Source organism: Polyodon spathula, chromosome 3 (genome assembly GCF_017654505.1).
Source record: "Polyodon spathula isolate WHYD16114869_AA chromosome 3, ASM1765450v1, whole genome shotgun sequence".
Taxonomy (NCBI): Eukaryota; Metazoa; Chordata; class Actinopteri; order Acipenseriformes; family Polyodontidae; genus Polyodon; species Polyodon spathula.
The window spans coordinates 24,821,243-24,835,184 of record NC_054536.1 but is presented as its reverse complement, the minus strand read 5'-3'; the positions used below and the strand labels follow the sequence as shown (position 1 = coordinate 24,835,184).

General features: G+C 35.7%; 1 protein-coding gene across 1 annotated transcript; it reads right to left on the bottom strand.

The window, feature by feature from the left end:
- Nucleotides 1-3,018: 3,018 nt before the first annotated feature.
- Nucleotides 3,019-13,729, bottom strand: LOC121308282 (leucine-rich repeat-containing protein 3B). The gene is made up of 2 exons (XM_041240577.1): nucleotides 13,477-13,729; nucleotides 3,019-4,295 (listed from the first exon to the last, which is right to left on the bottom strand). The coding sequence occupies exon 2, from the start codon at nucleotides 4,128-4,130 to the stop codon at nucleotides 3,357-3,359; it is 774 nt and encodes a 257-aa protein (XP_041096511.1). The 5' UTR covers nucleotides 4,131-4,295; nucleotides 13,477-13,729; the 3' UTR covers nucleotides 3,019-3,356.
- Between the last annotated feature and the right edge of the window lie 213 nt (nucleotides 13,730-13,942).

Below are 13,942 nucleotides of genomic sequence, written 5' to 3'. Positions count from 1 at the left end.
AACTGCCAACAGGCTGTAGACAAAATACTTAGCATAACATGCTGTAACCTATAATAGTCAGATAGAGTGCACAGTAAGTTATGAATTTAATAATAATAGAACAAACATACATTTCTGTATCACTAAGAAAGAAAGACAGTCCATGTAATAACCCTGTACAATTCACTATCTTTATGACATATATAAAACAAAAATAATAAATACAATGGCTGAATCAGAAGACAGGCAACATACATTTCAGGCACTTAAAACTCGGAATTGTTCTGTGCTACACTGTGCTTGTCTTTCAGTCTTCCCCCCACCCTTTGAGAAAAAAACAACAAAAAAACATACTTACATATACATGGCTAAATAAATACTCAATACCATAGATCCCACCTTATCACTCTATACACTGCAGCTGTAAAGTAAGTAAAGAGACCCATATCAACAAGCCCACCACTTCTTTTTAGTTTTTTAAATACATTCTAATACAAGTTTAAAGGCATTTAATAGCTATCATGTACACCACTAGAATTCATAGCATTTTACAAAGTTCCAGGCAGATCTTTTGCTGTAATATTATCTACATTAAGTAGAAATTAGGTATGTACACAGCATAGTGTATCAATAACTGATCTCTGATTTGACCCTCTGGCATTATGGTATAACAGATATTAGGAAACAAGCTCAGCTCATACCATTTTAAATGCCTGTGTTTAGACTGCAAACTGTCTATAATTACAGACAAATTACAAGTATTATGCAGTTCGCTTCCAAGCGAATTGATTTTTTTGTTTGCCTTGCAAATAAATGCAAGGTGTTGTCCATGCCATGCAGAGTCGCCAAAGCGCAACATTTCTAGGAGACAAACGGGTAGTGCTTGAACTTGATCTTGTGATAACTGAGACTAAGCACCAAACTCGCCAATAGCGTATTACATCAATGATACTTGTTTAAACACAGAAGGACAGGCTTGTGTTATCTGTAAGTAAATGATAATAAATTTAATCAAGATAGAAACCCCCTACCATAGAGAAAAAAGGCATGATGGGTGCTTGTGCGAAGGTTGTGTGTAATTAAATTAACCCAATGTGCCTCCATTGTCATGATCTGCTTGGACAGTGAGGTACTCTATACACATGACAGTTCTTCCACTTTGATGATCATCTTGCCTTGGGCTCTGAGCCTAATTAGCACCAGAGAGTCATTTGTACCTAGCTAACCAGATAACCCTTAATTCACCTCTGGTTTATTGAGACAGTGATCACGGCAATGGAATACACTAACAGCACAGTTACTGTATGCCCTGTTGGAAGTGGTAGAGAAAGACCTGTGGTGGGAAACAATTGCATTGCATAAAACAGATTCAATAAAAATGGGGCTATTAAATTGGTGCTAGCTGTAATTTCCCTGGGGTAGTTTACTCATTAGCATTAAATGTAATAAAAACGGCCCAATACTTTTCAAGCCAGTCACCTCCCTATGCATAGCAGGATATCCTGTCAACTGTGGGATGCATTAAGGCATATTTCTGCAAAACGGGTTTGTGAGACCTTAAAGGGATATTTTATATTACAGTGGATAGATTTTAATATGTATTTTCTTCAGAGTTTAATATCATATGATATGTATTCTCTATTATTCTCTTTTGTTGTTTCTGCTTAGCTAATTACTCTACTTACAATACCAGGCTTATTAACTATCAACCACTGAAAATGGGATGTTCAGCTGAAAAAATTCAGTACAGCTACAAAGCCTAGCACATATTTCTATCTAGAAATTCAATGATGGAGAAAGGATGTTTTTGCTGGAATAGTGTGCAAGCACGGCAAATAACGATCTAAGCAGAAACAACAATGGACAATTACAGAGAACTCACATAATCAGCTGCTGATCACTTAAGATATTTATTATGAAGGAAATGAACCCATTATTTAGAATGCTTGATGTACCACTCTTTGAAATGCACAGGGATTCATCTCTAACAGAATGACAGTTGCTATTAATTAAACAAACAAACAAAAAAATTAATTCTGACACTATTTGAATCTCAACTGCATTTAATAAAAGTCTGCTTAGTAATCAGCTTTCAGCCTAACTTTTTAAATGATAATAATAAAACTATTTAAGGACTGGTCACTATAAGTTTAAATCTACATTCAAGGCTACTTCCTAAAATAAATGTAGACCAATTATATCAATTACTGTACTTTACTTACAGGACTGCTTCAGACTTAAAATACATTAGTTTAAAAAAACTGTTTTCCTAGCATTCTAAATAATGTCTGGAAAACTGCCAACATTTCTATGTATTTATTATACATTGCATTATGCAAAATTGTGTTTCATATTTTTCTGTCGATTTAGATATTTGTTCATACCAAGCTCTGCACTACACACTTATTTGTATGATACACATCCAGCGTAATCCTCAAACTAAATCTAGTTGATCAGACATACAACAATTGTGTTTCTTATTCAGAACTTTTTCCTCCTGTTTGAAGTTTACTAAGGCAAATAAAATCCTCAAAGTCCACATAAGTAAGCGTGCGGGCCATAAATACATTGACGAGTAACAGAAACATTACGATATGCAACAGTTCCGTCTTTTTGTGACTTTCACAAACAAAAATTAAGCAAATTTAGTTTTAAAGAAATACATCTTGATAAACCTTGTTGACTAAAGTTATTTCCCATTTACAAAAGGTTGTTCTAACAGGTTCTGACGTGGGGAATAAAACAGTAATACAATATTGATTCCTTATTACCAAAAGTGCAACAGACAGATGTTTTTATCCATGAACCACCTATTCCAGACAAACCGCTAGGAGACACTGGCAGCAGTCAAAGTTCAAAGACAAATTTGACATCAACATCTAACCTTTATGGACATGGGAATTTAATCTGAGTCTCTTAGCTTCACCTAACTTTCCACATGGTTATGCTTTGCAACATCCTAAAGTGGTGGACAAGCAGTATTATCATGAAAGACTTGATATGTATTAAAACCCTAGACCTTATCAGAGCCCTCTCTCCAACTCTGACCAAAACCTACCCTTGCATCCAATATTTTCTGTTAACAGAAGGATCTCAAAGTTCCTTAATTTATCCATCACAGTGCTTGTAACACAGGATGAACAAATTTACTGAAGGCTATTGTACATTTTACACAAGGATAACCAAAAGGGGATGAAACAACTATAAATATTTTCTCATTCTGGTTATCACTTGATGCTTTAAATGTTAACACTTTTTCCCCCCAGCAATTATTCTCTCTATTTTATGAATGACTAGGTTGAAAAGGAGCTCCTGTAAAATGTTGTTCTTTTCAAACATTTCCAGAGTATTTCAGCCATGTTACAGTTTAAATGATGTCATACAACTGTACTTATATCATCTGCTTCATCTGGCTTCTTCGGCTTGCTTGGAAGTGACTTCAAATATTCAAGATGCCTCCTTGCGTCTTCCTGGTTTTGTCGTACATAATACACCACATAAGAAATCACCATGGTGAACCAGCCAAACATGGTAACCAACATGGCGTAATCTGTAGTCTTTTTGGGAAGATTGCAGAGGTCGGCATCAGCTTTTAGGAACGGTCTCCCAGCATGCTCCTCAAGTACAGAGGTCTTGCAGATGACACTGTTGGCAGACTCATGGTTGGATGCCATGCCTTTCAGAACCTGCTGAAGGGTGCAGTCACAATGCCATGGATTGTTGGCGATCTGGGCTTTTGCCTTCAGGTTGCTGAAAGCATTCTTATGCACTGTTTTAATCCGATTGTCAGAAAGGTCGATCGTTTGCAAGGTTCCTGCCACGCCTTTGAAAGCACGCTCATCCACAAACCCAATTATGTTTTTGGACAAGTTAAGCACCTTGAGCTGGTGCAGGTCCTTGAAGATTTCATTGGGGATGGAGGTTATCTGGTTGGAGTCCAGGTAGAGGAGCACAGTGTCAGGTGGCAGATCCTTGGGAATCTCTTTGAGGTTGGCATTGCTACAGCTGACATTTAATCCACCAGTGTGGGAACACAGACAACCCTTTGGGCACATACTGGCAGAATGAAAGCACAGTATCATCAGGACAAAACTCTGTAACAGCAGACACATGGAGAGAGAACGAGTTAACCACAGGTCCACCAGATTCATGCTGCGCTGCCGGCATAATTACATGGCCTCCTTCCCTAGATTACCCAACAACAGGCATCAATGACACCAGTTTTTGTAGCGTGGACCTTACTGTTTCAACCGGCTCGAAGAGAGGGTGGCATAATAAGTTTATTTCATTTTGGATCCACATTGGTGCAATCTAGTCTGTAAAGAGAAAGAAAGTTGTTAAAAGTTGGTTTTAATTATATAACAGAAATATAGAAAATATGCACAAAATACTGTAAATTTCCATTCATGTTGTTTCTTTTTTTTCTCTAACAGTATTAGAAACACAGGGGAGCCATTACTTGTTTTCTGGAATCCGTTTGTTTGTAAAGCTGCAGCAGCAATGAAATTGGCTTTAAGGATCAAAATAGCTATCACTGCCAGCACAGGCAGTTCTTCCTTGGAGGGAAGTTTGGTATCTATTTGCCATCTTTGAATCCATTATGTTGTACTGATATACATCCTTCTGGTGGTTAAAACTAATCCCGTCTTGACTAGTGTTAATAAACAAGTTTTATTGGCATTTTTCTGTCACCGTACAGGGTACACTGACACGCTCCTGTGATTGCAAATGTACTTCGAGTAGCTGATGCAAATTATTGACAGGATACTTTAACAAAGAGGAACCTTAATCATAAGGGTCTCATAAAAGTTTACCCTGGTATATTTGTACTGTAAATACTATGTATTTACTGGTCTTTTTTCAGCATGTTTTACCATTGTCCCCAGTGATTCACCATACTTGCTTGTTCTTTACTATGCTTTCACATGTAATAATCTTATTAGACTAAAATTACAGTTTAAGGAATAAATTATTTATTTATTTTAATGGCAGACGTTATGTCATTTGGTTGATTGTGTTAAAATGGAAGTAGATTAGAGTAAGTGAACCTCTAAATAGGCGATAACATGTGCTCTTCTAAATCAAAAAGGAGAACAATTAAAATTAAGATGATGTTGCGGATATGGTTACATGAAAACCCTTCAAGGACCGTGATCATAGTGGCTTTCTGGGCCTGTGATCGGGCAAACGCACTTCAATTTATTGACCTACATGGCCACCATACTTTGCCGCATAGGTCTGAAATGCATATCATTGGATAAGGGAGGGATTGAATAGTTTGTTTTTTATGTGACATCACTAAGACTGGCATTTACATTTTAAAGGGTGGAGAAAATTTACAGCAACACACAGAAACAAAACCTCACACAAACGTGTTTAGAGATAAGAAACAGGAAACACTATAAATCTGATGTATTTGACTTATATAATATATATATATAATATATATGTTTTTACAACATTTATTAAATGTTTCATGAACTAAATTTATCAGTTATGTTTTTTTTTCCTTATTACTGATAATTATTTATTTTATAAATATTTATTTTGAGAAAACACATTTAAAAAAAAGTTAAATACTTTATAATGTTCTTTGAAAAAAAGGATACCAATTCCAAGATTCTACTGTAAAAATGTCAATCTGTAGGAAGAGAGTCAAACACAGCCAAAAAATCCCTGGTGCTGGGGGAACATCCCACTAAAAATGCTTGGTCCTGAAAGGGTTAAGGTGTTGTTAAAATGACAATTTTAGTTCAGACCTGTGACAGGACGGCTAAGTTTGGTGATGCCAGGCCAGAAGCAGGAACTATTCACAGGTAAGGTACTCTTGTGCAAAGCACACTGCGGTGCTATTTTTATTAACAAAAAAATAACTAAAAAGGTTGAACAGAAACAATGCTCACAGAGCGAAAAAGAAAAACAAAAACTAAATCATGAACACTAAACACAACACACCTAAGGTCAGGCTGGGCAGTGGCCTTCACTGATCCTCTCTCGTTCGCTCCTCTCAAACACCCACCCTGAACACGCAAACATACAGGTTTATATACATGTGCAGTTAACAAATAATTACAAACAATAATTCAATAAATGGCACCAATCACATTCTCACGAGATATCTGGCAGGTATGAGCTGCTACTAGCATCTGCCAGGCCACATCCAAACCAAACAATAACAAAGAAAACATTGTATTTTTAAATAACACAACATCCATCAAATCATACAGTACCTTAAATCACCCTTTAAAATAACCCAAACTAGACATTTGAAATCATAAAAATACATTCACCTGTGTTAAACAAACATACATTTTACAGCAGGGCTTTGCCCTGCCCCCTTTTCATGTGCAGGGGCTCTGTTCTCCCCTGTCACAAGACCCTAAGCAAAACTGTATTAAACAAAACAGTTATTGCTACTGTAAACTCATGTATAAAGATGTATAAACCAAAAAAAGGTGATTTGGTGTGTTTTTTTTTTTTAATAAAAGGAAATAATATTGTTGCTTATATAGTTTGTAGTAGGTATTTTTCTATAAATATTTCTGCTTTTTAGTCTTCTAGTCCAAGGAAAAATCCACAAACCCCATCATGGAAAAGGTTGCAACAGTTTTAGAATGTTTTAGTAACTCATTTAAGTGCATTGTAAAAGATAAATTAAATATTGTAAAAGATAAATGAAATATCTGACACAGATTATGCCTGAAAACAAAATATTGTATTAAACTCTAGTTCCATATATAGTACTGCTAAGTGAAAAGCATTTCAAGTAATTAATCATCTTGCCAAAAAAAAAAGTACCGAGAGTAACTGACTGGACATCAGGTCCAAAACCACAAAAGTTAAACAGCATCATCAAGCAGTGCATCATTTCAGCGTATAAAACCATTTAGCATTTTCGAAAATGCAATTGAAATATCGTTCACTAACGTAGTCCCTTGAATAAATGCAGCACTAATGTAATTTTTAAATAGGCATTCCCTCCAGCCATAATAGTAGTGCAGTATTTCATGTTAGATTTCGAAATGTCCAATTTTAATTGTTCTCAGTTTTTTTTTTTTAAAAATAAAGGCTTCACTGGCCAAAGTAAAAATAAACACTAATAAATACTAACAAATCATTATTTCCATAATAACGAGTACCTTGTTCGCCGGCTCTCCTCACAACTCTTTTAAACTCTCTGCCTATCTGAGCCCGGAGTGGGTCTTTTATACTGTGGCTGGAGCCTTAATTACCCATTAAATAATTACCTTAATAAGACTCCAGCCACATTCCCACAAGCTACTTAGGATGGGGGATTCAACCTCATCCATGCCAACCACATTGTATGAATAATAAACAATAACGCCGGACGGCTTTCGTAAGCTCTCTGCACCCCGATTTGCATACGGGGGCAGAGCTAATGGTATAAGATGGGGCTGTGCCCGGCGCTATGTTTTGCTGGTTGCCATTCCAAGTAAATGTTCCTGTATCCTGTGTTGCTGTTCAGAGCTGTGGACCATGGTGGGTGTTCAGATAGCGTCCAAAATAAAGAAAAGGATTTGGAACAAGAACAAGCGTCTCTCTGTTTTCTGACTCTTTATATTTAGGAACATTTGTTGTAAAATAAGTCTAGAGAGAATGATCAACTTTGAATGTGACAATGTTATTTTATTCTGCTCTAATAAATATTATGCTTAATCCTGAAATGCCTTGCAACACCTATTTTTTAGACCGTGAAATAAGCAATTTTTACAGTAAAAAAAAAAAACATACAGCCCTAAGTATGTTCCATTTCTAGGGAAAAGTTATATTTTAGACTCATTGGATCTGAGAATTATGCTGAAGAATGCTTCAGATGCCTGTTTATATTTCTTGGCTTATTTAAGATGGTTTGTTTTACAAATCTTCTTTAATAGTGGTTTCCAGTGAAGTCTGCGTGTATACTGTACAACTCTTCTGTGTTCTGTCCTTTCATGCACTCTTATGCCTGATGCTGCTAAATCACTCTAAGTCCTTGCCTTTTAATGCTGGATTTTATTTTTAGCTCATTGGACACTTCTCCTACCTGCTGTACCTGTAATTTTCTTTGGATATGCATTTCTTTCAAACATTTCAGTTGAATTTGTTCTGTGGTACTTCTTGATTATTACTCCAGTTGTTTTTTGTTTTTTTTCGGTATTCCGTATTTCTTTGATACTGTTCTGTAGCCATCTGCATTGATGTAGTTTGCTACAAGTGCTTTTCTCAAACACGAATCCAACAATGTTTTTCTTGCTCACGTAAAATCCATCCAAAACCAAAACAGCACACCTTTATATAAAAGTTACTTCTGGAGACTGTAACTAGGGGGAAGAACAACTACTTACCGTCGACTAATCAAGATAAAAATAGTCACCACTTAAAAATAAACGAATCCTGCACTTTAGGATGTCAGGTTCTTTATTTGTGTATGTACTGTTTTGTAACACTTGTTTGTGCACTATATTTTAAAACGGCTTAGATTTTTTTAAAACTATTTACTCATGTTGATGTTGGATTGCAACTGCAACTTCACTTCTGTCAATTTGAATCCATCGGTTTCAATTCAAACAGCTGAATACAATTAAAATATTGACATTGCTAGCTTGTTACTGGTATAAACTTTAAACACACAAAACTATTTTGATCTTGCTGTTACTCATTTGAGTGTGATTAGTTGACTACCAATTTCTGAGTTTCACTGTCACTTTTCTAGTCGACTATTTGGTTGTACCCCTAACTGTATCTGCAAGAAAACTACACAATGGCCGCCAAGCAGCCATATTAGGATGAAGGCCATGTTCACCCCACAAATTCCCCAAAGTTATTTAGCAACTGAAGGATATCACCGTTAAATTGGTGGTCATGGTAACAAATGAGCTATCCACATAAGCGATGCTTAATAAGGCATGACAGATATCTACTTTTAATTTGAAAACAATATGAAAACCTCTTGCAGGCATTCTGCCTGCAGCTATGTCGTCTCAATAGCTTAAAATAGAATAAGTGAAGGAAAATGAGACAATTAGCGCTTCAAATGTGCAAACAAAACAAAACCACCAACATGGACAGTAAAGCAAATACAGGCAGGATTCTGCCAACACATAATTGTCTCTATGTTCACAGCAACAGAAAAGTCAGGACTATAAAGTGTGATAAAACTGTAACCCACTGCGGACCCATGCACTGTTAGAGTAGCATCTACTCAAAAGTATTTGCAGAAACAAGGGGAGTAATCTCCAGGGAGCTGTCAGAGACACAAATCGATACAGAGGATGTTCTAGCAGACCCCGATAATTAGGACAGGATATCTAGACCCATCAGCGTTCTCTACATAAGATGTTAAATCATTGATTCAATATTTGGCAGTAGATTTGTATAGCAACTAGGTTTGTGCAGACACTCTTTTTTTCTGAGTTATTCCCTTTAGCATGTTTTAAGTTTTTATGCATTAATAAAAATATAACAAAACCTCTTAAAAACAGGTTGATTGAACATCACAAAACAAAGCCTTCCTTAATTTAAACAATCACTTACAATCAGCCTTGAAATCACTGCAGAAGTTCATACTCAATATTGTACAGATGAGGTGAATGCAGCTTTTCTTGCTGTGAAATTAACACATTTTAACAGGCTGTTTAATACCTGTTGGCAAAAATAATTACTCAAAAAAGATGGGTATTTGCACAGCCCATTACAGGAGCACATATCATTGTAGCAGACGACAAACACAGATCCAGAAGAGACTGATCCTGTTTGAATAACCTCCTGGACTTCTTTGAAGAAGAGAATGGAAACAAATAGATACAACTGGTTAAAACAAAGGAAGCACAGGGAGCAAAGGCAGTAACTCCGCTCCCAGTGCCTTCCAGACCTGGGGCTCGGTTCTGTATTGCCAGATCGTAAGTTGAAATACGATAGGTCTTTCCACCAGTTATCACCTGCAATCTCCATCAGTTATCACCTGTTTCTATATTCCAGTCGAATCGTAGTTGGCGTTATGTTTCAATACAACAGGTAGACTAGCCAATGTATTCTGAATGGTCTTGGAAATCACAATTGCGTAACCATTAGTCATATGAATTTAGGTTTAAGTCACCTAACACCATGTTTTCTATCTAATTTATGCTGTATATATAATTGTATATATTCCTATCAGACCTGTGGTCAAATCCTCAAACCTTGAGTCCGAGTCACTATCATTCGAGTCACAAGTCCTTGACAAACTCAAATCAGTTTTCATTCAACCTTTGGTAGTAGTGGGGGAACAGTTTACCTAATGAACTGTCCGATATCCCTCAGGAAAATGCATAAATAATACAACAAATTTTCAATTTATTTTTTCTAGCTAGAGTATCTATTTGCATGCCTTTGTCAACTTGTCTATCTTCTTTTCTTTTGGAATTGGAATACTGTTTGAATGTACCTGAAGTTTATTGATAAGCTTTAAGTTCAAGTTTGTGGTCGCTGTTTTTCACTTTGATAGAAGCCATGATCTGGACTATAAAGTTGGTGTAGTGTTAGAAAGTGGTAAGTCATCAGAATGTGGTTTGCATACCACAACTTGGCAGAAAGTGGTACAGTGTCATATTTTGGTACAGGTGCGATCAATTGCAATCTGATGGGTATTTTCCTATTGTCTAATGAGGTACATTTACCGTTAATTATACTTTTTTTTTTTTTGCAAACTTAAATTGGCAACAGACAATAATTTCTCTAAAAAGAAAAAACAATTCACGAGAAGTCCACCGCAAAGTTGCACAAGTAAAAAAAAATGTACAAGACCCAAAGTAGTGCATGTGAGAAATATTTGCATACCATTTTCTTAATGGTGGACAAATACATTAAAAACAACATAAAAGACTGGAAAATATGATAAATTCAATTTTTAAAAAGATGTAAACGGACGAAAACAGCATAACCATATTTAAATGGCTGCTTCCCTGCTTTCTTAGTGGAAGTTGTTTAGGCATGCAGGAGGAAATATGCGTACCTGAAAATAACACTATACTGGTAAGAAATGAAAGTTACTTTTACCTCTGACTATACTGGTAAGAAATGAAAGTTACTTTTACCTCTGACTATAGCATCTACTGTGACTTCACTTCGGGTAAAATCTGCCCATCTGCTTTAGATATTGCTGGAACTGTACATATACTGTGTTCTTAAATAGTAAATTTAGTATTATTTGTATTGTTTTTCAAAACAGAAACATTATGTTTCACTTTCATTGCATTTGCACTTTTATTACGTCTGTAAACAATGATGTATTTATGAGGTTGTGCTCCACTACATTTGATTTCAGAGAATGTATTTTTTTGTACAAAAACATATATTTCTGTATTGCCCCTTTGTGCAGGTTCATAATAGAATGAAAACATGAATCTCACATAGACAGATTTCTAGGTTGACGGTGGACAGCATATTGTTAATGTGTTTTTCTCACATCCATAATAAAAGATTTTTTCATTTTAGTAAATTAAGTGGTATTAAGTTATTCTGTCATTTTTTTTGCTATCAATCAGTCCTTCTGTCATATCAGTCTGATATATCTGCCTGTTTGACAGTAGGATATTTTTACACTGAATTTGCCAGGTGAATTCACTGACATTGCTTGCAAACAGTGATGGCTTGTAAATGTATTGTACCAGACAAAAATGAAATAGCATATGAAGAATGTGCTGTATACTTATTTTGGCTAGCTATACGAGCATTATTAAACCAAAATAATAACTCCTTTAGGCAATGTATTCCAAAAAGGTACACTGTATTAAAATACTATTTGTGAGAAAACTCTACCACATTGTTTTGGGTTCTTTTTTTTTTTACTCTGAAGTGCAATTACATAATTTCATTTTTTTGTGAAAGAAAAATAGCAAATAATAAATAATAAAAAAAACATTATTTGTTACTAGTTTTGTAACAATAAAATAAAGACACTGATACATACGGCCAAATCTGTTGAGTCCCAGCAACTTATAGTACTGTAGTGATACAAAATCTGCATATTTCTCAGGCATGTAAGAGCTTTCATTTAAATCTGGACATTTGCAAGCAAGCTTTGCCTACCATCCAGGTACTTCCCCTACTCACAGACAGTTACACCACACACTAGTGCTATAACATTTGCTGCAACCTTTCCCTTTAAAAAAAATGCAAGAAACACCTGCAAACTGAAACAGTTTCTGTATTTAAGTGTATTCAAACAATTCATTATATGATGTAAAACTTGTATGTGTACCTGTACATTAATACTACATATTTTACCACAGCAATGATTTGTTCCTAAATTTGCCCACATTAATAATTATCCCAAATCCATTTCCAATAGGAAATGGACAAACAAAAAAACAAACAAACAAAAAAAAAAACAACTACACAACATCCTACAATAATGTTATTCTCCAACGTCCTAACACCATCCTTTTTGGTAGGACTTTTACATCCTAGGCGTAATAAGAGATCAACAATAATTTATCTGTAAATAAATATATATATACTATATATATATATAGATATATATATATATATATATCTATATAATATATAATATTCTCTTATGGATACTGATGAATTATTTTTGTGACTACTTTACACTAAAACACGGTCGTAAGTGTGACTTGTTCCAAAATTCACTTAAGTGTTATAATATATGTATATCTTGAAACTTAGATAAGGAGATCTTTATAACCACTTTGTATTTGTATAAGCGACTATTATTATTATTATTATTATTATTATTATTATTATTATTATTATTATTATTATTATTATTTAATGATGCTTTCTACTGCAGTCTTATATTCTCTGGCCTGCATTAAATGTTGTTTTAGAATAACAAAAACAAAATTACCCTTAGCAGATGTGAAAAGCAATAGAGACCTTGGCATTCCATGCTGCAAGTTGAACTCTTTATACTGTTTTGTCTTTAATGAATTCTCCCCCCCCCCCCCCCCCCCCCCACCCCCCACCCCCCCCCCCCCCCCCCCCCCCCCCCCCCCCCCCCCCCCCCTCCCCCCCCCCCCATACCCCAACGACCCCCCCCCCCCCCCCCCCCCCCCCCCCCCCCCCCCCGAAACACTTATCAAACAGGATAACAAGAAAGTTAAACACATGTTAAAAAATTATTTGCAAACAGTTTGGCACTTAACACGTTTGTCAAACCGTGAATTTGTGTAAAAAAAGAAACATTATTTTGTTTGTTGTGACATGTGCGGGGTCCATGCGTTTACAGATAATACCAAATATCTATATCCCATAATATAGGGTATGGTAACCATTTGTTCCACAAGTACGATTATATATATATATATATATATATATATATATATATATATATAATATAATATATATATATATACACCACCGCATATATACATATATATATATATATATATATACACCGGATAAGACTGCGTAAATACTGGTTTGTCCAAAGAAAGCATTCCTAGAAACCTAAAAACATTTATTTGATGCAACAGGCGTCATGCATGTGCTTACCTGCTACAGCGCACAATTGAGAAGGGTACCACGGCGTAGTTATCCTAGTAATTATACATTTTGACTTGAATGATCTCTGTTTCTTGAATATAATACAGTTGGCTGTAGGCGTTTGCATCTATGCAGTTTCGAACCGTATTCGGTCTTCAACACAAGAAAAGTGTTGACAAGGGAGGTCCCAGAGAGGGGTTCGATGCGCTTCCCTGGGCGTGCAGGCTGAAATGAATGAGTGGAGCGGAGGGTAGTCTGTTGCTTGCTGTCCGGATGGACAGCGTTCAGTTCTCTTGTCTCACAGCCCTGCCCCCCCCTATTTGGTCTGTCGTTTACTGTGCGTTTACCAGGTCAAAAATCTTCAATGTCATTGGCAGTTTTTTAGAGCCTATACTTAAAACGGGATCAACTAAAAGAAAATGTACGACATTCATTGTTTAAATGTATTTTCTTGACTTTGTGCTGGCATGCATGA